Below are 27,388 nucleotides of genomic sequence, written 5' to 3'. Positions count from 1 at the left end.
AAAGTCCTCTATTTCACCGAATGATGATTTCCCCCTGAAAAGTGATACTCAGTTTTGCTGGGTAGGTGATTCTTGGTTTTAATCCCAGTTCCTTAGACCTCTGGAATATCATATTCCAAGTCCTTTGATCCCTCAGTGTAGAAGCTGCAAGATCCTGTGTTATCAAGATTGTCTTTACACAATATTCAAATTTTTCTTCCTGGATGCTTGTAATATTTTCTCCTTGATCTGGGAACTCTGCAACCTGGCTATAATATTCCTAGGGGTTTTCTTTTTGGCATTTTATTCAGTAGGTGATTGGTGGATTCTTTCAAACTCTATTTTGGCCTCTCGTTCTAAAACATCAGGGCAATTTTCCTTGAGAATTTCTTGAAGGGTAATTTCTAGGTAGCTCATATTTTTCTTGGAAGCTTTTGGGTGCAGGATTTATGACTTTGTTGTCTTCCTCCTGTTCCATGCTTTGATCCTTTCTGTCCTCAAAATAGGAGTGTAATGATGGCTTTCTCTGCTTGCTTTGCTTCCTTTGATTGCTCATGTTGCCACTCAATTACTTGACTTTTGAGCTTTTTGCCACAGTAGAACTTTGCTTCCAGAGAGGAGAACTTCGTCTAAAATCTCTGGCTTCTTTGCAGCTGCTAGAGATATTAGTTGGGTGCCCTTTCTGAAGCCTCCACACACTCTGGCCAAGTGGTTACACACCCTAGGACGTCCACCCACAAAGTGATCCAGATCCAGCTTAAAGCAAGAGTGATTACCCCTCAGACTGTTCACTTGGGCCCCCTACAATCTGCAGGCCAGGAACTTTGAAGCAGCCATGTGGTAGTGGCTGCATGGCTGCCACACCTAAGCCACTTCTCCCTTCAGGGGATAAAGGCCAGAGAGAACTCGCGAACTCCTGGTTCCCAAAGTCCACACAGCACTGACCTCTCACTTTGTCCTCAACATCTATGGGTTGATAATTCTGGAAATTGCCACAGCTGCTGGTGATGTGAAGTTCCTCTAGCCAGGGCTGGTTGTGGACACACTGAAGCTAAAACCTCTGGCTCATGCAGGGCTGGGCTCAGAATCCAGAGTGCTGCACTGGCTCCTTCCTGCCAGCCTGCCAGACTGTTTTCAGCAGGAAGTTAGCTTCTCTCTGTCATTTTATGGGTTCTATAGCTCCAAAGTTTGTTTAGAGTAATTTTCAAGAATTGGAGGAGGTGGAAGTGGGAGCTGAGTGGAAGTCCTGTTTCTATTCTGCCATCTTGACTCCACCACCCCTCCCCCCCAGTTTCACTTTTTAACAAGGTCTTCTCTTTGGTGAATCTTTGTACCTCCATTCCCATTAGGCCAACTATATTTTTTAAGGAGTTATTTTCTTCAGTCAGTTTTTGTTTTTCTTTTTGCAAATTCTTGACTCTCTCATTCCTCTTTATTTCTTTTCCCAATTTTTCTTCTACCTCTCTAATTTGACTTTTAAAATGCTTCTTGAACTCTTCCAAGAAGGCTTTTTGGGACTGAGAGAAATTCATATTTCCCTTTGAAGTTTCAGTTGCAGGCATATTGCCAATGCTGTCCTCTTCTGAGGTTGTGTTTTGATCTTCTCTGTCACCATAATAATTCTCTATGGTCAGTGTTCTTTTCTGCTTTTTGCTCATGATGTCTGCCTATTTCCTGGCTTTTTAAAGTTGAGCTTTCTTGCTGGAGCACAGGGGGCACTATCTCAAGCTTCTTGTGCTAAGGGCCAGGTCACTGGCTTTCTTTGCTGGGACCTCAGGTGCTGGCAGCTAAAGGCTGTAGGGGTCTGGCAAATTACCTCATGCCGAGCTGGGGTCCGACTGGTGGTGTCTGATTGGGCTGAGGCCAGATAGGGCTTTTCTGAATTTCTCCAGCACTACACTGAAGGCTACAGGGTTTGGCTGTTGAAAGATGCCTGCCTGGGATTGCACTGAAGCACAGGAAGGTCTAGAGGATGCCTGCCTGCCTGGGGCTGTGCTTTCTAGGAGATCCTCCACGTTTCCCAGGTTAAAAGGATGCTTCTTTCTGTCTTTCTGCTGTCTCATTTATTCCCAGATTTTTCCTAGGGTGCTAATTTTTAAGTGATTTAAAAGGGAGAGTGACAGTAACTTACTACTTACTCCACATTTTGGTTCCTGGAACCAGTCTCTAGACTGAAGCAATTTAGAACACACATAAATAAAGATCAAACTTTAAGGTTTGCAAAGAATTTTATATAATCACACTTGACATTTACAGTAATCTTGTGAAACAGGTGTTATCATCATCATTTTACATGTGAGAAACTCGGGTTGATAGAGAGCAGTCAAGTGACATGCCAAGAGTTACCCAGGTTTTAAGTATCTAAGGCAAGATTTGATCCCAAACAAACCTGATATTAAGTTCACCATTCTACATACTAGAGTCTTGAAATCAGGAACAGTCCAAAATTCTAATACAATCTTAAAATGTAGTAAAAATGAATAGTGCACAGGACATCACAGATTACAAGTTTTTCTTTCTTTTTTTTTTTTTTTTAAACAATCGGGGTTAAGTAACTTGCTCAAGGTTACACGGCCAGTTATTTCTGGGTGTGGTGCTAAGTATCTGAGTCCAGATTCAATCCCAGGTCATCCTGACACTGGGACCGGTGCTCTTACTCATTGAGCCACCTGGCCGCCCCTAAGCAATTGGGGTTAAGTAACTTGCCCTAGGTTACACGGCCAGGTGTTTCTGGGTGGGTGCTAAGTGTCTGAGCCCAGATTTGATCCCCAGGTCATCTCGACACTGGAGCCAGTGCTCTTACTCGCTGTGCTACCTGGCCACCCCTGATTACAGGTTTTTCTACCACCTTCCCTGGTCAGACCTTTCCTGTTGTATGTTTTGCTTTGCTTTATTTCTATTCTGTTGTTGGTCAGTAGTTTTCAGTCATATATGATCTTTCTTGACCCAATTTGGGATTTTCTTAGCAAAGATACTAGAGTGATTTGCAATTTCCTTCTTCAGCTCATTTTACAGATGAAGAAACTGAGGCCAACCAGGTTAAGTGACTTGCCCAAGGTCACATAACTACTGTCTGTGGCTAGATTTGAACTCACAAAGAAAAGTCTTCCTGAATCGATATCTGTCACTCTATTCACTGTGCCACGTAGCTGCCCCCAAAAATGAAGGAATCAAGAAGGCGAAATTCTTTTACTATTTTGGGCACCACATATTAGAAAGGATATGGACAAATGAGTGAATCTTGCAGAATTTGATTGTGATGGTTGAGACTGAAGAGATCATTTGAAGTAATGATATTTAGAATGGAGAAAAGACATGAGGGAGAGAAAATAATTTTCCTCAAGTACCTGAAGGACTGATGTTTGGAAGATTAATTAGACATCTTTCTCATGGTCTCAGAAGGCAGAACAATGTCTGCAAGTTGTGGAGACAGACTTATGCTTTATAACACAATTCCTTAACAACTGAAACTGCAAAACATTTTTTTTTTCCCTGAGAGTGAACTCTCTCAGAAGTGATGTGAGGCAAAGGGGGGAAAAAGCATTTATTAATTGCCTATTATGTGCCAGAAACTGTGCTAAGCACTTTACATATTATCTCATTTGATCCTCACAAAACTCCTGGGAGGTAGGTGTTATTATTATTTTCAGTCAAGGAAACTGAGTCCCATTATTGGTAAGTGACTTGCTTAGTTCAAACAGCTAGTAAGTTTTCTAAGACCAGACTGAAACTCAAATCTTCCTGGCTCCAGGCTAAGCACTCTATCCATTTTGTCACCTACCTGACCAGGCAGGATGACCACAATGTTGTAGATGGATTCTTGGTCAGGTACCAGTTAGACTAGAGGACTTCTAAGGATCCTTCTAACCCCTCAGATTTTGTAATTCTCTGGTCCTATCTGTCACGTGTTTACAACACAAACTGCATGCGGCATTGGATTTGGGAGCTGTCCCAGAACATTGAAAGTGCCACTTGTGAAACCTTAAATCCTAAAAGTTTACTGTAATTTGTACTATTTTAATCATGAAAGACTGAGGGTGCCACTAATAAATAGGAGTTAATTCTAGTATAAGGAGCCAAATACTGCTAGAACACTTTTTTATTTTTTTATTTTATTTTTGCTTTTTGGAGGGGGGAACGCAGGGCAATTGGGGTTAAATGACTTGCCCAAGGTCACCCGGCTAGGAAGTGTTGTTAAGGGTCTGAGGCCAGATTTGAACTCAGATCCTCCTCACTCCAGGACCAGTGCTCTATTTGCCTATCTGCCCCTAGAACACTTTTGAAAGAGAGTTGGAAGTAATGCAATATACATAGTAATGATTAGAAGTCAAAATTGGTTCTGTAACCCTGGTCATGGGGGACAGATTAGAGGGATATGGCTAGTTTTGAGAGAAATGTATTACTGAAATTAGGAAAAGGTGAAAATAGACATTGTTCTGCAAATAATATTGGCATTTGTTAACCTAGCAAATTCCATACATCGATAATGTTGAAGGAATGTATTCAAGCATCAGCTGTTAAAAATTTATATAATACAGAAAAGAGGATTAGAGTGACATTCTCCAACACAGCTGAAGGTCAAATCCTTTTAAATTTATTACACATATTTGTTACTCCTATGAAGTACTCTCTGTCTCTCAAAAATCACATTTGCACTGACTTTAGTACACTGTCCCAGACACAAGTCAGTTTAGCATCATTTGTTAGGAAATAACTTTTGTTTTAAATACACACATATGTGTATATATACATATATACAAACATATATAGATATACACATATTAAATGTGTGTATGTATGTATATACACACATATACACAAAAAAGATATAAATCTAGTTCTCTTCCAGCGTTTATTGCCAGATTCATCCTTCCTTTTCTGTAAATTTTACTGCCAATTGCTTCTGATGAAATAGACAGTAGACAGTTGTAAATTAAGAAAATATAGAATACTTTCAATTATGAATGAAAATGTACATATACAATGGATTAAGTTACAAAAGTATAACAAAACTTAAACCTTTTTGATGGAATTATTGTTGATTTTCCATTAGTACTCAAGGACTGCCTCATCTTTACGTACAGTTTCATCTGGAAATCTTTTCAGTGAAACCTCAAATACATAAAACTGGTAATTGTCAAATAAAGATCTTTCTGAAAAATCAAATGTACTACAAACATTCACCATTCAATGTGGAGTTTCATCCTGTGATGAGGTGAATGTCTAGAACACAAAATGAACCATCAAAATATGAAGTGTTTTCATGCATTATAAAAAAAAATGTGAGCTTATTTCTTCTGTGTTTTTGGCATACCAACATAAATCAGATATTGAAACTGTAATTCCTTTCCTTCATTTACATGGTATTTTTTTCCTTAGTGAGTTTTAAGTTCAAAATGTATGGCATATGGTTGTGGAATTATGAGAAAAATTGAAGAAAGACAGAACTGTACCCCAACCAACTTTTCTAATTAGTGAATTGTACTTGTAAGAAAACATTTCTCTTTCCTCTAACTTCAGTATCAAATAATTATACTCCTTGGTGAATTTCATGTTTAAATAAATGATAAATAATTAACCAATCAACAAGCATTTATCATGTATCTATAGTGCCTATCTACCAAGCACCAAGGATTAAACAGGTAAAAGCAAGGCAGTCCCTGTCCTCAAAAAGTTTACATTTCAGAGAACATAATAAAATGCTTACATATATAGTTGCACAGAAAACAGGTAATCATACTAACTAGCATTGATATAGCTCTTTAATGTTCACAAAGTGCTTTGCCTATATATTAACTCATTTACAAAAATTCTGTAATGTAGGTAATGTTATTATCCTCACGAGGCAAGAAAGGTTAAGAGCCTTACCCAGGGACACAGCTAGTAAAAGTCTGTGGAAGAATTTAAATTCAGGTCTTCCTGACTCTAAGTCCTTCATTCTAACCACTGTACCACCTAGGTTCTCTTTTAATAGCTACCATTAGGATGCTCTTTAAGATTTGCAAAAACCAAAGCACAGTGGAGAGATAGACAGATACATAGATACATACATAGGTGGATGGATAGATAGACAGACAGACAGATAGATAGATAGATATAGAAGGATATCTGTATCTCTGTCATTTCTCTCTCCTCTCTTTCTCTCTTCCTCCCTCTCTCAAAGCACATCTATCTTCAAAGCAATGCTCATAGCAAGAACTAGTCTTTCCCTCTGATTACCCCCTCTAATTTTTACTATACTATTTCTCACTATCAGCTATAGGTAAATTCATTCTGAGTCACAGAATCAGAGAATCTTAAGAGTTAGAAGATACTTTCGTGATCTAGCTCAGTTCATATATCAAAACCCCAGTATAATACTACAAATATTGTCATCCATTCAATATGCACTTGGGAATCTTTAAGGAGAGGAATCTTATTACTTCTGGGCCTCAATTCCCTATTTTTTTTGTAAGAAGTATTTTATTTTTTTCCAAATTACATATAAACAGTTTTCAACATTCATTTTTTTACAAGATTTTGAGTTACACATTTTTCTCCTTCTGTCCCTCTCTACCCAAGACGGCAAGCAATCTGATATAGGTTATACATGTGCCATCATGTTAAACATATATCCATATTAGTCATGTTGTGAAAGAAGAATCAGAGAAGGGGAAGCCAGGTAGCACAGGGAGTAAGAGCACCGGCTCCAGTGTCGGCATGACCTGGGGATCGAATCCTCAGACACTTAGCACCCATGCAGAAACACCTGGCCATGTAAACTTGAGCAACTTACTTAACCCCAATTGCTTAGGGGCGGCCAGGTGGCTCAGCGAGTAAGAGCACCGGCTCCAGTGTCAGGGTGACCTGGGGATCAAATCTGGGCTCAGATACTCAGCACCACACCCAGAAATAACTGGCCGTGTAACCTTGCGTAAGTTACCTAACCCCGATTGCTTTAAAAAAAAATAAAGAAGAATCAGAACAAAAGAAAAAAATGTGGAAAAAATTTTAAAAAAGTGAAAATAATATGCTTTGATCTGCATTCAGATTCCATAGTTTTTTCCTCTGGATGTGGATGGTATTTTCCGTTAGAGGTCTTTTGAAATTGTCTTATATCAATGTATTGCTAAGAAGAGCTAAGTCTATCATAGCTGATCATCACAGTGTTGCTGTTACTATTCCTCTGGTTCTGCTCACCTCACTCAGCATCAGTTCATGTAAATCTTTCCAGGTTTTCCTGAAATCTGCCTGCTCATCATTTCTTTTAGCACAATAGTATTCCATTACATTCATAAACCATAAATTATTCAGTCATTCCCTAATTGATGGGCATTTCTTAAATTTCTAATTCTTTGCCACCACAAAAAAACAGAGCTGCTATAAATATTTTTGCACATTTGGGTCCTTTCTCTTTTTAAATTTAATCTCTTTGGGATACAGACCTAAAAGTGTTATTGCTGGATCCAAGGGTATGCACATTGTTCTTTGGGCATAGTTCCAAATTGCTCTCCAGGATGGTTGGATCAATTCACAACCCTACCAATAAAGCTTTAGTGGCCCAATTTTCCTACATCTTCCCAAAAATTTATCATTTTCCTTTTTTGTCATATTAGCTAATGTGACAAGTGTGAGATGGTATCTCAGAGTTGTTTTAATTTGCATTTCTCTAATCAATAGTAATTTAAAGCATTTTGAGGTGACTATAGATAGCTTTAATTTCTTCATCTGAAAACTGCCTATTCATATCCTTCGACCATTTATTATTAAATTCCTAATTTTTAACTGAGGGTTTTGGATTATCTCATTTGTAAATAAATCTAAGAATTAAATTTTTATTGTAGTTTTTGTTATTTCAGGTTCAAATCTTCCTGTTGATAATTAACAAAACATTTTCCAAACAAATCAAGACAGATCTAAACAATTAGAAAAATCTTAATTGCTCATGGGTAGACTGAGCCAATATAATAAAAAGGCCATTTCTATTTAAATTAATTTTTATATTAAGTGCCATGACAATCAAACTACCAAAGAATCATTTTATGGAGCTAGACAAAATAATAACAAAATTCATCTAGAATAACCAAAGGTCAAGAATATCAAGGGAAGCAATAAAAAAAAAATGTGATGGAAGGTGTCCTAGCAATACCAGATTTCAAACTACATTACAAAGTGATAATCATTGAAACAACCTGGTAAACAGTTAATAAGCAGAGACATGGATCAGTGGAATAGATTATATATACAATACACAGCAAGAAGTGACAATAGTAATCTAGCACCTGATAAACTTATGAAGCCAAGATCCAAGCATTTGGAGTAAGAACTTTGACAAAAATTCCTGGGAAAACTGGAGAGTAATTTAGCAGAAACTAGGCATAGACTAACTAACATTTCACACAGTATACTAAAATAAGGTCAAAATGAAGTACATGATTTAAACATAAAGGGTGACATTATAAGCAAATTAGGAGAGCATGGAAAAACTTACCTGTCAGATGTATGGATAGGGGAAGATTTTATGACCAAACGAGATAGAAAGGATCAAAGGAATTAAATCATTTAGGATAATTTTTGTTACATGAAATTAAAAAGTTAACTAAAAATAAAAAATAAAAAAAAAACAAAGTAGTCAGGTTTAGAAGGAAAACAGGAAACTGGGAAATTTTTAAAGTAAGTTTCCCTGAAAGAAGTCTCATTTCTCAAATATATAGGGAACTGAATCAAATTTATGAAAATAAGGGTCATCTCCCAATTGATAAATGGTTAAAGGATATAAACAGACAATGTTCTTCAGAAGAAATCAATGCTATCATAGTAATATGAAAAAAAAAATTCTCTAAATCACTATTGATTAGAGAAAGACAAATTAAACAACCCTAAAGTACCACCTCAAAACTGTCAGATTGATGAACATAATAGAAAAGCAAAACGAAAAATACTAGAGGTGATTTGGAAAAACTAGGACACCAATGGACTCTTGGTGGGATTATGAAACAGTCCAACCATTCTGAAGAAGAATTTGGAAATATACCCAAAGGGCTATAAAACTGCATACCTTTTTTTTTTTTTAAAGCAACTGGGGTTAAGTAACTTGCTCAAGGTTACACGGCCAGGTGTTTCTGGGTGGGTACTAAAGTGTCTGAGCCTGGATTCGATCCCAGGTCATCCCGACTCTGGGGCTGGTGCTCTTACTCACGGTGCTACCTGGCCACCCCAACTGCATACCTTTTGACCCAGAAATACTGATACGACATGCGCATCTATATCAAAGAGATCAAATAAAAGGCAAAATGTCTGTATGTATAAAAATATTCATAGCCACTCTTTGTGAAATAGCAAAGAATTGAAGAGATACTTGTTAACTAGAGAATGATGAAAATGTTATATGATTGTGACAGAATACTATTGTGCCATAAGAAATGAGGAAGGAGGCTGAGTAGAAACAGGACCTCCTAGCAGCTCCAGCTCTAACCTTCCCCAATCCATGTAAAAGGGAACTCTAAGCAAACTTTGGAGCTACAGAACCCACAAAATGACACAGAGAAGCTAACCTCCCACTGAGGACAGCCCGCAGGCTGGCAGGAATTGGCCAGCACAGTGCTCTGGGAGCGGAGGCCAGCCACACGCAAGCCAAGGCTTTAGCTCCAGGGCAGGCCTGACCAACCACCTGCTGGAGGTTCTCCAGATCACCAGCAGCTGTGGCCACTTCCAGATTCGTCAACACATAGATGCAAAGGACAAGGTGAGAGGTCAGTGCAGTCTGGACTTTGGGACCAAATAGTTGGAAGTGCATCAGCTTTTGCCCCAGGGACAAGAAGCCACTGAGACCTGCAGTGCACATGGCAGCCTCAGCTCCTGGCCTGCAGAGTGTAGGGGGACCAAGCAACCAGTGTGAGGGGTAACCGCTCTTGCTTTAACCTGGTTGGATCTGGATTGTGGTCCAGGGTGGAAGTCTTGGGGTGTGTGACCAGCTTGCCAGAGTGTGTGGAGGCTTCATAGAGGGCACCCAACTAATATCTCCGGCGACTGAGAAACCCCAGCATTTGGGATGAAAGCGGTCTAGTGGCAGAGTCCTACTGGAGCAAAAAGCCCAGGAGTAAAGTGACTGAGGGGCGACATGACCAGACAAAGGGAGCAAAGCAAACAGAAGAATCCGACATTAGACTCCTATTTTGGGGACAAAAAGGAGCAAAGCATGGAACAGGAGGAAGACAGTGAAGTCAGAACTCCTGCACCAAAAGATTCAAAGGAAAATATAAGCTGGTTACAGGCCATAGAGAACCTTAAGAAGCAGATAAGAGAAGTGGAGGAAAAACTGGGAAGAGAAATGAGAACAATGCAAGAAAATTATGAAATGAGAGTCATCAGCCTGACTGAGGAAAATAATACCTTAAAAAACAGACTAACTCATACAGAGTAGAAGCAGGACCTCCCCGTGGCTCTGGCTTCCACCTTCCCCAATCCATGTAAAAAAGGGGACTCCAAACAAACTTTGGAGATGCAGAAACAACAAAATGACACAGAGAAGCTAAACTCCCGCTGAGGACAGCCCACAGGAATTGGCCAGCTCAGCGCTCTTGGAGCCCAGCCCAGCCCCACACCGAGGCTTTAGTCCTAGGGCGGGACTTATCAGCCACCAGCCAGTGGGACACCAGATCAGCAGCAGCTGTGGCCGTTTCCAGATTTATCAACACATAGTTCTGAAGGACAAAGTGAGAGGTCAGTGCAGTCTGGACTTTGGGACCCAGTAAGTGGGAGTGTGTGGCTTTTGCCCCCAGGGTGAGAAGAACCTGAGACACCAGCACAGCCAGCCAGCGCCACGGGTCAGCTTCAGCTCCTGGCTTACAGAGAGTAGGGGGACCAAGTACCAGTCTGAGGGGTAATCACTCTTGCTTTAACCTGCTTGGATCTGGTTTGCAGTCTAGGGTGGACGTCCTGGGATGTGTGTCCCGCTTGCCAGAGTGTGTGGAGACCTCAGAGAGGGAAACCATCTAATACCTCCGGAAGCTGAGAAAATCCCAGCATTTGGGATAAAAGCTCCCCTGTCTAGTGGCAGAGTCCTACTGCAGCAAAAAGCCCAGGGGTCAAGTGACTGAGGGGCGAAATGACCAAGCAAAGTAAACAAAGCAGACAGAAAATTCCAACATTAGACTCCTATTTTGGGGACAAAAAGGAGCAAAGCATGGAACAGGAGGAAGACAGTGAAGTCAGAACTCCTGCACCAAAAGATTCAACGAAAAACATGAGCTGGTTACAGGCCACAGAGGACCTTAAGAAGCAGATAAGAGAAATGAGAACAATGTAAGAAAATTATGAAATGAGAGTCGACAACCTGACTGAGGAAAATAACACCTTAAAAAATAGACTGACTCAAATGGCAAAAGAGGCTCAAAAAGGCAATAAGGAGAAGAATGCCTTAAAAAGCCGAGTTTGCCAGATGAAAAAAGAATCTCAAAAGCTTAATGAGAAGAATAATTGCTTCAGAATTAGATGGGAGCAAATGGAAGCTAATGACTTGATGAGAAATCAAGAAGCTGTTAAACAGATCCAAAGATGGAAGAGACAGAATGGGGTAAACTATCTCATATGGAAGAGGCAAGGGAAAATGGTTACAATGGAGGGGAAGAATAGGAAGGCAAAAGGGAATGGGTCAACCTTATTCCCATTGAATTTGGCTTGAGGAGGGAATAAAATACACACTAATAAGGTATTTCACCCTACAGGAGAGTAGGGGGGAAGGGGATGAGAGAGAAGATGATGGAAGGGAGGGCAAGCTAAGGGGAGGGAAGTTGGATGCACCCACTTTTCAAAAGGGATGGGATCAAAGTAGAGAATAGAACAAGTGGGAGGTGGGACTGTTTATCTTCCCAGTAAGGGTGGGTGACAAGGGAGGAAGGGTATGAATCTGGAATTCAAAGTTTTAAAATCAAATATTCAAATAAATATATAGATATACTATTATTAGTAGTATTTTACATATAATTGGGAAATAAGATATACAGGCAATGGGGCATAAAGATCCACTGGAGAAGTCAAAAGGCATATTGGAGAAAATATGGGAGACAACAGATTGGAGGAGGGGTTTCCTGTTGGACTGCTATTTTGGGGCATGGGTAGCGGAAAAACGGGGAGAAAATTTGTAACTCAAAATCTGGCGGAAATGAATGATGTAAATCAGTAGTTAATAAAGCATTTGAAAAATAAAAAAAAAATACAAACTGGCTCAAATGGAAAAAGAGGTTCAAAAGGGCAATGAGAAGAAGAATGCCTTAAAAAGCCGAGTTTGCCAGATGGAAAAAGAATCTCAAAAGCTCACTGAGGAGAATCATTCCTTCAGAACTAGATTGGAGGAAATTTAAACTAATGACTTTATGAGAAATCAAGATGCTGTTAAACAGATCCAAACAAACAAAAGAACAGAAGGCAATGTGGAATATCTAATGGGAAAAACCACTAACTTGGAAAATAGATCCAGGAGAGATAATTTAAAAATTATTGGACTACCTGAAAGCCATGATCAATATAAGAACCTAGAAATCATCTTCCAAGAAATTCTCAAGGAAAACTGCCCTGATGTTTTAGAACCAGAGGGCAAAATAGAGGTTGAAAGAATTAACTGATCACCCCCTGAAAAAGATCCCAAAAAAGAAAACTCCTAGGAATATTATAGCTAGGTTCTGAAATTCCCAGATGAGGAAAAACTATTACAAGCAGCCAAGAAGAAACAATTTGAATATTGTGGAAACACAATCAGGATAACCCAGGATTTGGCAACTTCTACACTGAGGGATCGAAGGGCTTGCAATATGATATTCCGGGGGACAAAGGAGCTGGGATTAAAACCAAGAATCACCTACCCAGAAAAACTGAGTAACATGTTTCAAGGGAATATATGGTCGTTCAGTGGAATAGAGGACTTTCAAGCATTCTTAATGAAAAAACCAGAGTTGAATAGAAAATTTGACATTCAGATACAAGAATCAAGAAATGCATGAGAAGGTAAACAGGGAAAAGAAAGCATAAAGAATTTATCAAAGTTGAACTATTAACATTCCTACATGGAAAAACAATAATTGTAATTGATGAAACTTTTCTCAGTATGAAAATAGTTGAAGGGAATATATGTGTGTGTGTGTGTGTGTGTGTGTGTGTCTATATCGGAGGGTATACTGGCGTATGAATATATATGAATGTGTGTATATATGTTTACAGGTATACATAGATAGAGGGCACAGGAGCAATTTAATAGAAAGAGATAAAACTTAAAAGGTGAAATTAAGAGGTGAGAGAGGAATATAATGAGAGGAGATGGGGAGAGACAGAATGGGGTAAACTATCTCTTATAGAAGAGGCAAGGGAAAATGGTTACAATGGAGGGGAAGAATAGGAAGGCAAAAAGGAATGGGTCAACCTTATTCTCATTGAATTTCGCTGGGGGAGGGAATTAAATACACACTAACCATGGTATCTCACCCTACAGGAGAATAGGGGGGAAGGGGATGAGAATGGGGATGATGGAAGGGAGGGCAGGCTGAAAAGGTATGGGATCAAAATAGAGAATAGAACACGTGGGAGGTGGGACAGGAGGGAGGGAAATATAGTCAGTCTTTTACAATATATCTACTATCTTAATGTTTTGAATTAGCTACACATGTAAACCTATACTTAATTGCTTATCTTCCCAGTCAGGGTGGGTGACAAGGGAGGAAGGGAATGAATCTTGAATTCAAAGTTTTAAAATCAAATGTTTCTTCATTTGGAAAAGAAGGTTACTTAGATTTACACCAAACCTACTATAAAGAAAGGAATTTGAAACCTCAAAAGAAATTAACAAATGAATAATTATTTTATCAGTAAACCAAAGCTCCAGAATATCTTAAAGACTGTAGAGGTTTGTTTGCTTTTTTTGTTTGTTTGTTTGGTTGTTTTTTTTAAGCATTAGACTGTGAACACAAGTGACCCATGGATCACATTACCTTCACAGCATGCTAATAAAGACCAAAACAAAATGCTCTTCCAAATCAAGGAATCCTAGTGCTACCTAATAAAAACAAAGAATTATATACTATTCTCCTTTTAAATACATAAGTACTAAAAAGGCGTAGGTTTGATTAACAATAAACACAGGAATACTTCCATGGGAAGGTCTGGGCAATAAATCCTTATACAATCACCCAGAGGTGTATAATTCAAAAAGTTTGAAAGAGGTGTTTAAAATTCATTTTAAATATTTATGTGAATCCAATATCTATAATATTATATTAATATGGTAATGCTGGAACATATTTATCCCTTGCAAACTTGAAAATCACTTTAAAATAAATGGCAAGAAAGGGTAATTTCTAAATATTATGAACAGTACCATCTTAAAAATAATAAGCTCCCCTGCCTTCTTTTTTCTATATCATGAGGAAACAATGTTTTAACAAAATACAATTTAAATCAAATTTCCTACGAGGAATATTAAATAATCCCACAAACATATAATCATTTTTTCAATTTATCACAATCCATTTCAACAAGGCACTGTGCTAAACACTAGACTACCAGGACAGAAAATGACACAGTCTTTTCCTTCAAGGAACTTAGAGCCTAGTGGGAAGAAATAGCCATATGCAAAGCTAACTATAATCAATCAATCAAGAAGCATTAATTAAACACACAATGTGTCAGTTGCTGGGGATAAGAAAGAAAAAACAAACATATTCCTTAGATTCCTTACCTACACATTCTAATCTCATGAAAATTCTCACCTTCAAGTGACCACTCCCAGTCCTTGTTAATCTTAATACCCATCCCTCTGGATGGTGTGGTGGTGGCTGATGGAGCACCTGTGGTTTTCCTGGAGTTAATTGTTAGGCCAAAATTAGCAAAAGCAGCAGAGAATTGATCCATACTTTGTTGCATCTCAGCTTCAGAGGCTGCATTGAGTACACAATCATCCACTAACAGAAAACCATGCACTAACACTCCCTCCACTTTGGTCTTGGATTGCAGACTTTTCAAATCTAATTTACCATTAGTGCAACAGCTGATCTTGATGCCATGCTCATCCTCATTGAAAGCATTTGACAACATGGCTGAAAACATCATGCTAAAAAGCATGGGGGCAAGCACACAGTCTTGTGTCACTCCACTGGTGACTGCAAAGGCACAAGAGCATTGTCCATTGTCCAGAACCCAGGTAAGCATGTCATCATGAAATTGATGTACAACACTGATGAACTTCTCTGGGCAACCAAATTTTGACATAATTTTCCATAAACCCTCGTGACTAACAGTATCAAAGTCCTTGGTCAGATCTACAAACATTGTGTACAGACCTCTGTTCTGCTCCTGGCATTTCTTCTGGAGTTGCCAGGCAGCAAACACCATATCAACCATTCCTTGGCCCTTTCTGAAGCCACACTGGCTCTCAGGTAGATGACCATCTTCCAGGTGAAGGACCAACCTATTAAGGAGGACTCTGCCAAGAATCTTTCCAGCAATTACTAAGAGAGAGACACTCTGTGATTGTCACAGGACAATCTATTTTCTTTACCTTTACAGAGATAGACAATGGAGGCATCCTTAAAGTCCAGGGGAATAACCTCCTCTTGCCACGTAACCTGGAAAATTTCAGGCAGCTTCTGTATGAACAGTGGACCTTTTACCTTTTAAATCTCCACTGGAATAGAATCAGCACCAGGTTTGCCACATGAAAGGAGCCTAATAGCATTCAAAACCTCTTCTTCAGTTGGAGCTTCAGCTAGAGAGGAATTGACTTCAACCTGAGGTAAATGGCCAATGGCTTCAGCACTGATTGATGATGGTCTGTTGACAACACTATGGAAGAATTCAGCCCATCTCTCTAGGATCATGTCCTTATCACTAATCAATGTGGCTTCATCAGCACTGAGTACTTGCAATGCCCCATAAGTCTTTGGCCCATAAATTACCCTTCAGGGCATCATAAAAGGTCTCTCTCAAGAACTCCGGAATTGATTTCATGACATGGGAGACACTGGCATAGCCCTCCTCAGCATGGTGTGCCCTCAAAAGAAAAGGTACTGTGTTCTATGAGCAAAGCAGAATTGAAACTGCCCAAAGCAAACTCAGGATGAGCAAATTTAGAGCATCCACCCCAAATGTTCACACAGATTATTTGTGCCTGACCTGTGGTAGAGAATTCTGAGCTCTTATTGTTCCAATCAGCTATAGTCGGACACATTGAAACTTGACTTTAGCACAGTGATGTCATTTTTGGTCCTCTTGAAGAATGAAGGAAAACAACCCAACCAACCTATCCCTCTGAAACTACCCCCAATTTAACCTGTATAAATCTATATAAATAAAAAAATAACAGTCATTTTTATATTATCTTCCCTATTATACTGTGAACTTCTTGAGATGAGTCTGCCTTTTGTCTGTTTATTTAGTCTTTCTTTGTATCCCCAGCATATAGCAATTGTCTAGAACCTACAAGGCACTTAATAAATGCTTGTTGACTGACTGATCCTCAGGGAACTTACATTCTAATAGGAACTAAAGCATATATACAAATAAGTAAATACAAGATACATATAAAATTGTTACAAAGCAACCTTACAGAGGAACTAGTAGCTGGAAAGACTAGGAAAGGCTTCTTAAAGATGGAATTGAAGGGAATCTTGAAAAAAAACAGGAATTCTGCTGGGCTTCTTTAATAAAAGTTTGAATATAAGTTCACAAAACAAGTCAAAAAGATTCCTAGACATTTGAGATAGATCACTTTCAGGAAGGAGTATGTGGAAAGCACCTGAGCTGGAAATCAAAGAAGTAGTAATAGTAGGAGCAGTAGTAATAGCTAACATTTATATAGCATAGTATATACTTTATAATGTAGTATATATGTGTATATGTCTGTGAATATGTATATATACATGTATACATATATGCACATACATTATTTCACAGGTATATTAGTCACTTTATGTTTATTCATGTGTCCATCACAAACACCCTATATCCCCATTTTCTAGATGAAGAACCTGAGGCTGAGAGAAGTAAAATGATGTTTATAGACATAGTTGTAAATGGAATGCATTCTAAACATAAAGAGTAGTACTCCAGTAAGCAATCTGGTTTTCATTTAATATCAGTCAGTTAATAATAATTTAAGTGCCTACTATGTGTCAGGCACTGTGCTAAGCTTTGACAATACAAAGAAAGGCAACAGACATTTTCTGTTCTCAAGGAGCTTAATATATTATATGAAAATAACACTTTACAAACAACACATATAAACAGGAAAAATTGGAGTTAATCAACAGAGGGAAGACAGTAACATTAAGGGAGGGAGTTAGGAAACAATTGTCATAGAAGGTACAATTTTAACTAAGACTTGAAGGAAGTCAGCAAAGCCTATTCTCATGATTTCTATCCTAATCATAATAAACTGCTAACTATTCCCTATATATGTCATTCTATATCCTATGTCTAGTACTTTTCCCATCTGCTCCCCATAAAGGGGACGTACTTCCCATTCACATTTGTCTCATCTAACTTCTTTCTCAGCACATCTCAGATGCCATCTCCTACTGGAGGCCTTTCCTCACTTCTTTGTTTACTAAAAGTCTCTTTCTCTCCCTGTCTTTCTGTTCCAGTCTCTATTTCTGTCTCTTCAAATTACTTAGTATATACTTACTTGTTTATGTGTAAAATGCAACTGTGTCCGCATCAATTTCTTTCTTGATAAATTCCAGTGGTCCTTATTACCACCAAAATTAAATACAGATTCTGACATTTAAAGTCTTAAAACTTGGCTTCAAACCAACTTCCCAGACATTTCAAATCATGTATACCATAAAACAACTAAACTGATTCTGTTTTATTTCTCCTTTTTTGTCCCCAGAATCTAGCATGATGTCTAACATCTTATAGGTGTTTACAAAACATTTAGTGGAAGAAAAAAATAGCCTTAAGGTTTTAAACACACCACACAATTCATACAGGGGGTCACTAAGCATAAGTCAACTAGTTGGTGAAAAAGATAGAAAAGTTAACTTCAAACTACAGTTGCAGCTGATCTGTAGCAATACCTTTCCTCTAGTCTCATAGTTTAGATGAATTATTTGAGTGAATAGAACAATGCTGACTGTAAACTTCTCTCATCTCTTTTAAAGTCAAAAGTTTAGTCTCTTTTATCTCTGTGTTTTTCTACATGCTGTATGTAGAAGTAGTAATGTGAGTTTGTCTGGGTTGGAAATGTGCATAAATGAAAGGGTTAGGGAAGGACCTTTGTTTCGGAAAATTTCGATTTGCTGTCCCCAAATCCCTTACTTCGTTGCCTTGGATGATTCTGCGTGTGTAAGTGTGCCTAATTTTTCAAGCATATAGTCTTTTTGGAGGGAAAGAGAATAGGAGGTCAAAGCTTCACTCAATCATTTGTAATTATGTCATGTTTAAAATATATGTAATTATTGATTTAGCAGTTCAGATTCATTCTTTCATTTCTTTTTCCTTTTCCAAAATACTTACTGGTATAAACAAGCTGAAAGCCTTCATCAGTACCTTCTGAATCAGAATTAAATTCTAGCCATAGTTGATTTGACGTACTACTGAGTGTCAGTCCTCTCATCGATGCACCAGTAAAAGCACCCAGGAGGTGGGTTGTTTTATCTTTTCCATCATATATCTGTAAAATACATACATATATACTGAAAATTAGACTGAGAAATTATAAACACAAAACACATTCTCTACATCCATTAAAAAGGTAGTATCATCAAAATGTTATGTTTTCCCTCAAGCAAGCTACTTTGAAGCAACATTTCTTCTAAAGTGCAGCTAAAATATATTCTGGGTTTTGGGTATGTGTGGTTTTTTGTTTTTTGAATGTCAGAACATTCAGTGTTCTGTGGGTATATATTTCCTAGGGCTCATTTTAAAATTTCAAGTTTAGAGCTGACAGTAATTTTTAAAATCCTAATTCAACCCATTAACAGTATTCATTTTTATTAGGTTTTGTTCTCTCCTGAGTTATTTTCTGACAGTAATTTAGAGAAGCACAATACCACTTTATGGCCACTAAGTTATCATGGAACACAATAATACACTAATTCCTAAAATTCCAAGTGACTAGCTTGGATATGAAAGAACCTGAAATAATGAGGACGAAAAGAAAGAATGAATGAATCAAAGAATTTTTTCTTAAGCATTTAATATATGATAAATATAGATAAATTTCTATTTTAAATCAGTTATTGTCATTATTCTTAAAATAAACTATGAAAATATGGCCAGTGCAGTTTCATAGTTTAGGCATCCCCCATAATCCAAAAATCACCTTTTTATCTAACTTGACCTTAATCCAGAAAGATGTACTGCCTTTGAGAAAATACCACTTTAGTGCCTATGAATTTAAAATCCGCAAGATATTCATGTGTGCAGTGACTATAAATGCCTGATTGTTCATAATGATTTATACACAATTTATATGAACTGATACACTGAGACACCAAACTATTTTAACAAAGGCTCAATAGGTTCAATTCATAAGGAAATCTGCTATAGAATTAGTAAAGATGGATAATTTTTCTGGGTTCTATTATTTTTTCAATGGTATAGTCATTGACAAGAAATTAGATTTATTCTGGTTAAATGTGTTCTGATATCATAAGATTAGGCCTATGTATGACCTCCAATAATGACATTCAATAGACTCCAAGTAAGGAAGGAAAATTTTTTAATTAAGCAAAATAAATTATGTATGTTCTATAATTTCAGGAAAAGTGACAAGAGTATTTCTAGTCTTCCACACAAAAAAGTTTCTCCTATACTTGTGAAGTTCTAGAACAAAAAGTAATGGAAAGAACCCTGCATTTGTAGTTTCAAGACACTTCAGGACATGGCTTGAAATCTAGGGTATTCAAATCAGTATTTATGTTATCTTGTGTTCTACAATGGACTTATAGAATTTCAGAGTTGGAAAGGACTTCAGTGGACATGTACCAGAAGTTAATTTCTTTCACTTTCTCCAGTCCTCACATTCTTAATCTGTAAAATGAGGGGATGGATTAAATTATTTTTAAAGTTTTTTTTTTCAATTCTAAAAATCTACTAACCTATAAATATTTTAACAAATTTTCAATGATAATGGTAATTTAAATTTTAATGATAGGTAATAAAAGCCCCCTGTTTTTTATTAACACTGGAACAGATATTAGTTAAACCTCATTTTAGCAATAATCAGAAAATGTATATAAATCTAAAATGGTAGTTATATTCTATATTTTTTATTCATTCATTTACATAATCTCAATATTTGCTTATTTATCTTATGTAATGGCTGCAATACTTTCACCATTTTGGTTATTTCCTCTAATAATAGTGAACACATTCAGTTAAAAATATTTATTAAGCACTCCCACCTTCACAGTTTAGCAGACATTTTTTGAGAATTGGTAAAGTTATAAGAATTTGCTGAAAAAAAAAAAACCACTAGCCTATGGATAATTTGGTGATCATCCTCTAAGAATTTTATGCCCAACCTCAGACAAAAATTTAAGGGGTTCAAATAATTTTACATTCTTTCTTTTTAATGCAATTGAACTTCAAAACAGTTCTCTCATCAATATAAAAGTTAACATCTTTTTAAAAGTCATGTGGCAACTCATCAGAAAAGGTATGGTACTTGTGAAAGCAAATAGCACCAAAAGAAGTACTCAAATTTTCACTCCACAACCCCCTACCTATTACTTTAAGTTCAACTAGGTTTTTCCTCACAAAGTCTGAGTTTCCCCAGGCTCAAATAATTTTGGCCTAAAGTTCTATCTCAGCCTGTCTACAAGGAACCTATAAATGCATTGAATGCTCCAAGATTTCTTCTAAGAAATGCCTGTTGCTAGGTATGGTGGCCTTGGTCTGTAATCCTGCTACCAATGAGGCTTAGATTAGTGGATTGTTTCCATTTCAGAGTTCTGAGGTTCGAAGTGTTAATATAATGGTGTTAAATAGTATCTTCAAGCAAAGAATACTAGGCTAGCCAAACAAGAGGCAACCCAAATCAGGAATGGAGTGGGTCAACAATTCCACATAAATCAGTACAGCAGGCCAGTTCAACATGCAGCCTGCCAAAGGATTTCAGGCAGCGAAAAATGTAAGGTTGCCTCTGTGAACTCTCTCCCATTTGTCACCTGACCCGTGGCAACCAACCATCATCAGTCTATCTCTAGTCTAACCTATCTACGTTCCAAAAAAGCTTAGCCTGTTTTAATTTTGACCCCTATCTATTGCCAAATTGTACAATTCTACAATAGAGGGATCAGGCTTATGCGTGGCCATTTTACTTCCAGCTCAGGCAAGATCTTGAGAACAGAAAACAAAATAAAAAAGGAAAACAAACAAACGAAACCCTTCTTCTGGAGTTTTACATAAATATGTTTTATGAATGTATATTTTTATAGATATGAATATGCTTTTTATTAACAACCTAAATAAGTGAGAATAATTTTTACCATGTTTCTTTAATGAGTTTATGAGAGGAATATATATATATATATATATATATATATGCAGGTTTTATTTTTCATGTAGGAATTGACTAATTTTCTTCCACTTATGCTCATTCTTAGCTTCAGTAGTCCTGTAATTCTACACTTAGCATAACATGCCAAATATTCTGTTACCTTTCTTTCCTTCCATCCTGTTTACCTTTTTTTTAAGTATCTAAATTGTTTACTGTGTTTCTAGTAATCTACATCAGTCTCTTTAAACACTCCCTCCTCTTCATCATCACTGGATTTATTTTTTCTTTCTGTTTTCAGAATTTCATTCTTTAGAATTTCCTATCCCACTTGGTCAGAATACCCCTGTAGAATTTTTGCCCATGGGATCCTACTTTCCTATACTGCAAAGTAGCATAATTTGATAAGTATCTATTAAGCATTGGCAAGGCATAAAATACCATGTTATGTTCTAGAAAGGAAAAAAAAAAGAAAAAATAGCCCCTTCCCTCAAGAAGTTTACATACTTCTTGCTGCTTTTCCATAATCTAAGGTACATATCAGAAAATCCCCAGTTATCCTTTCCTTTTATTATAAATTATAGGACAATAGTCACCTTTTCAAAATTTCCACTATTTCCCATGACAGTATCAACTCCTTTCCTTTTATTGAAAATCAGATCCAGAATTAAGTTGCAATCAAACAAGTGAAGAAATTATCAGCTGCATTGCTTTTATCAGAAAGAGAGCTCTGTTAGATGTCCAAATTATTGAACTCAACATTTACTCCTGCATCATGAGTTAGTCTTATGAATCTATTTCCCAAACCCATCATCTGTTAACTCTCTGGTTTGCGATGTATTCTAGTGACAAAATCACCTCTGTTTCTGCCTTTATTGATCTTTACTCAAATTTTCTTTATCATATTTCTCCCCTTTGATTTTTGAATTTATTTACATGATATATTCATAATACATAATTCCACCATACCCTTTGCCTTTTATATATTTTATTTCTTTTGAATGACACATTCAACAAAATCTCTGAGATGAGAGGTCAGCTCTACCTTCTTGTGTTATGATCTCTGCTTCATTTATATTAGTGAAATCAGATCTAACCAGAGTAGAAGAGGATGTAAATTTAGTTAATATAATCCTAAACTGTAATAAGAAAAGTATAGTATATAAGACCAGGGAAAGGATAACCATACTGTATTCTTCTTTTGTCAGATAAAATCTGAAGTATTTTGCTCAGTTCTTGGTTTCACTTTTTAGGAAGGACAATTATAATAAATCAAAGGTGACAAATTAAGATGAGGTTGGGTACAAAGATTATTCAATTGAGAACCGACTGAAACAAGTAAAGAGCTTTATTCTGGAGAAGAGAAACTTTAGCTGGTGACACTTCTATAAGTTTATGAAAGGTGGCATATGGAAGTGGAATTAAAGTTGTCCTGTTTTGTTCCAGAGAACAGAACTAGAAATACTTGGTGGAAGATGCAAAAAGGTAAATTTAGGCTTGATGCCAGGGGCAAGTAGCAGCAGCAGAAGCACCTACAACTTCCTAATAATTAGAGTTCTCCTAAAATAGCCTGGGCTGCCCTCCAGGAAGTAGCTGATTCCTCATAACTTGATATCATCAAATGAAGGCAACATAACTCTTTGGGACCCTATAGAAGAGATTCTTGTTCAGGTGAAGACTGATATTATTTGCTGTCATAATTCAATGCTATTTTGTTTTCATCACATATGTTCCACAAATTTATGTTTAACTTTCCAAAGACACAGCTAAAAGAAATCTTTATAATATTTCATGAAACTTTTGATTTTAGAAAAGTAAATTAGAAACTTTCTCCCACTTTTTTTTAACAAAAAGAACAAATGACATGATATCAATGTGACTCCTCACTATGAAGCAGAGAGATAAATTAATAATAAGAAAAAATTACTTGGTTTTTATTTAGTACATATTTTTTTTTGTTTTTGCAAAAATCAGGGAGAAATATAAAGACAATGCGACTTGTTATATGTCTCTTTATGGACCCATTTTTTTTTAGGGCAATTGGGATTAAGTGACTTGCCCAAAGTCACACAGCTAGTAAGTGTGTTAAGCCTCTGAGGCCATATTTGAACTCAGGTCCTCCTGACTCTAGGGCCGGTGCTCTATTCACTGTGCCACCTAGCTGCCCCGCCTATTTTTATTTTTAATAACATCATCACTGGAATCAGACACCCCCCAAAAAATTGTTTGTTTTTATTTTTGTGCTAGCAACAAGTATTTTAAAGGAATAGAAACTAGAAACACGGGTATGGTTACAAGCATGTTAATATATTTAGGTTAGTTTTAAGTAATTACACTTCTAAATAATGGCATAAAATGGTAACGTGCTTCTGAATTATAGATTCAGAATTTAAATAAATTAAGAGGAGAAAAATATATGTAAAATCTCTTGAAGTCTGGAAAAATATTATCATTTAAGTTCAAAATATAAATATTGACTAGTATTGCAATTAAGCAAAATAGAAAGGGTTATTTTACTTTACCTGAAAATTAGCTAACATATATGTTTTATGACATATCAATTTATGTAATTATTCTCTTAAGGGTAGTAAATGAAAGATAACTTTATGTCACCCTGATACAGGTAGCATAATGGAGCCAGGATGACCTGGGTTTAAGTCATGACTTTGACTTATACTCACTGTATGACCCTGGGCAAGTCATTTTATTTCTCAAGGTCTAGTAAATCTTTAAGATTATTATGTTGCAGAGAATGTGCTGTATTGGTATAGTAAGTTACCTCATTTGGGAGGAAACAATATTATATGTCCTGTCCCTATCTCTATTCCATTCTATATTTCAATTAGTTAAAAAGACAACTAATTTAAAATCTCCTGTTAAAATGGAGAAAATATCAAAATACAGACTATATATTTCTTTTTTTTACTCTATTACACCTTCATAAAAAAATAATCCTAAACATACTATTCAGTTTGTCACTGAAGACCTAAGTTAAAATTACTGATATCTCAATGGTGTTTTTTCCTACATTCCTTCATGCAACAACATTTAATTGCCTGCAAAATCCTGAAGACTATAAAATTCCTCTACAGTAAGTGACTTATTTATTCCCACTACTAATAATAGAATATACAATGACTAAGAGTTAATTTGCCTTAATAAACAGAGAGATTAAATTATTCACGAAGTAAACAAATGCAAACAAATTATGTTTTGTCATTCTGGACCCCTAATTCATAATTTCAAAATAAATGAGTTATAAATATCTTTATCTCTCCCTTCAAAAAAATTGACAGATATCACCTACCCTCTTCGTTGGCACTGCCAACATTATTTGCCTCCATAAAGAATCCATCATCTCTATATTCTATCATATAAATGAGTGTTGTAGAAAATCTTTCTCATATTTGTTCCTCAATAAATCATAAATAACCAGCAATCAAGAGGAAGGAAGAAGGAAAACAAAGGAATTTTCATTACTGATGATTTGCCTATGATCCATAATCAGTCAATAAATATGTGTTAAGCATCTATTATGTGCTAGGCATTGTGCTAACCACAAAAGTGTAAGGAAGGTTCCACTGATATCTATAACATGTATGGAGAAGGAGGTTTTTCTATTCCCTAAGTGAAAAGAATATAAATATCTTGATTTGTTGAAGACTTTCTCATTCAAACACAGGAACATATGAAAGATATAGTTAGATATTTAAAGCTATGTCTACAAATCCAAATAATGAGAGAAGAAAAGAGTTAAAGAAGAAAAGGCTAAGGGAAACAGGAAGATGTGTGGAAAGGGGAAAGGAGGAAGGGAGATGGGAAAGAGAAGACAGTTGAATTCAATCATTAGAACTATCTGAAATGAAATAAATAGTGTTCACCCTTCTATTGGACAGCTAAGTAGTACAGTGGATAGACTACTGGTCCTAGAGTCAGCAGGATCCAAGTTCAAGATTTGGCCTCAGTCTCTGACTAGTCTTGTAACCCTGGGTAAGTCACTTAATCCTGTTTGTTTCAGTTCCTCATCTGTAAAATGAGCTGGAGAAGGATATGGCAAACCACTCTAGTGTCTGTAACAAGAAATTTCCAAATGGAATTAAGAGGAGTCAAACACGACTGAAAGTCACTGAACAAAAACAAAATCTTTCTATTAAAAAAAAAAGAATTTAAGCTTTCTATAATTCAGCTTTCTCAACTTTCAACTCACATATCTGTAATCAAGAAATTGCTAAATATTTTGGTTTTGTCAGTTTAAGTCTTTCCAGTCAGGAAGATACAAGGAAATTGATCAAAGAAAAAAAAAGGAAAATCAAGTAGATTACATGTCTTTAATTCACTAGAGAAAAACTGACATGATAGGAAGCTTCTCACACCTCTTCTAGCACCTTTCCTTGGCCTCCCAATGATCTAAAATTATCCTTCTGAAATGCCTATGTATGTCTGCTTGCTTTCAAAATGCCCACAGTTCCAAAATTCTCTCTCCCATCTAACCTCCCATTCTCAGTGAGAAGCTTTGCATTGGGTTTTAGGAGTAGAAAAGTAAGGCTATTAAGCGAATCCCTGTTGGTCGCTTGGTTGGTGGTTGCCTTTAGCTCTCAAAGAGGACTACAATGATATCACTCTATTAAAGTCAAGTTACAGCATATCTGACTGGCTGTTCAATTCAATATGAATTCGGAACGTTCTACCACAGGTCGGGCACAAATAGTCCACATTTGGAGTGGATTCTCCCATGGGCTGCTCACATTGTTCAAATGCAAAACGTATGCTTGTCAAAAAGACTATTTTATGGAAAACTTATACAGGGCAAGAGTTCACATGGTGGTCAGAAAAACTGATACAAGGATACTCTCAAGGTCTCTCTTAAGAATTTCAGAATTCATTGTGTGACATAGGAGATATTTGTACAGGATATACTCAGCCTGGCATAACCTCATCAGAGGAAGTGCTGTGCTCTGTGAGCAAAGCAGAATTGAAGCAGCTCAAAAGAAAAGCAAGATTTGCAAGTGAATCCTAAGTTTTTACACTCTTCCTCAACTCTCTCAAAGATATTTGAATTTGAAAAAATGTTTGAATGAATAATTTATCAAATGAATCTTTAAATGTTGAAATTTAGGTACAGTATTACAAAATAAATCAATATATACACACATATGTATGTATGTATATATTTTACTGTTATTATTAATATTATGTTGCCCTTACCCTTTATGTTGTTGCTACTACTGCTGTTGGGATGTTCAGTGACAACAAATAGTTTAATAGGGGCAGCTAGATGGAGCAGTGAATAGAGCACTGGCCCTGGAGTCAGGAAGACCTGAGTTCAAAGTTGGCCTCAGACAGTTAACACAAAAACTAGCTGTGTGACCTTGGGCAAGTCACTTAACCCCAACTTCCCTGCCTTCCCCCCTCCAAAAAGCAAAAAAACAAAAACAAATAGTTTAATTTCACGGTTCTATTTTAGCTAAAATTTCATTTATTATGACTTGATTGTCTATCCAATATCATTATAATCTTACTTTCAGATCTTTGGATAAGGGAAGAATTTATGACCACATAAGAGATAGATAGCATTATGAAATATAAACGGATAATTATGATTATATTAAATTAAAAAGGTTTTGCAGAAACAATTACTGCAACCAAAATTTAGAAAGAAAGCAGAAAGCTAGGGAAGTTTTTCTTTTTTAAAAGCAAATGATAAAAGGCCTTGTTTCTCAACTATATGGAGAATGAAGTAAAATTTATAAGAAAATAAGTCATTCCCCAATTGCTAAATAGACAAAGATTATGAACATGCAGTTTTCAGATGAAACTAAAACTATAGTCATACAAAAATGCTTTAAATCACTATGGATTAGAGCAATGAAAATCAAAACAATGCTTAAGGTAACACTTCTCACCTATCAGATTGCTTAATATGACAGAAAAGGAAAATGATAC

At 36.6% G+C, this 27,388-nt stretch overlaps 1 protein-coding gene across 1 annotated transcript in view; it reads right to left on the bottom strand.

Annotated features, from left to right (window-relative positions):
- Positions 1 to 27,388, bottom strand: part of CSMD3 (CUB and Sushi multiple domains 3) — a 795,885-nt gene that overhangs the window by 379,868 nt on the left and 388,629 nt on the right. Inside the window, exon 16 of the mRNA XM_069081309.1 lies at positions 18,460 to 18,616. Coding sequence (XP_068937410.1) covers positions 18,460 to 18,616 — 157 coding nt within the window. The remainder of the gene's footprint in view (positions 1 to 18,459; positions 18,617 to 27,388) is intronic.

This window comes from Petaurus breviceps, unplaced genomic scaffold (genome assembly GCF_028583685.1).
Source record: "Petaurus breviceps papuanus isolate PSGF00001 unplaced genomic scaffold, PetGlider_PUasm1.0 98, whole genome shotgun sequence".
Lineage (NCBI taxonomy): Eukaryota > Metazoa > Chordata > Mammalia > Diprotodontia > Petauridae > Petaurus > Petaurus breviceps.
The sequence above is the reverse complement of the archived record's forward strand: the minus strand, read 5'-3'. Positions and strand labels throughout refer to the sequence as shown.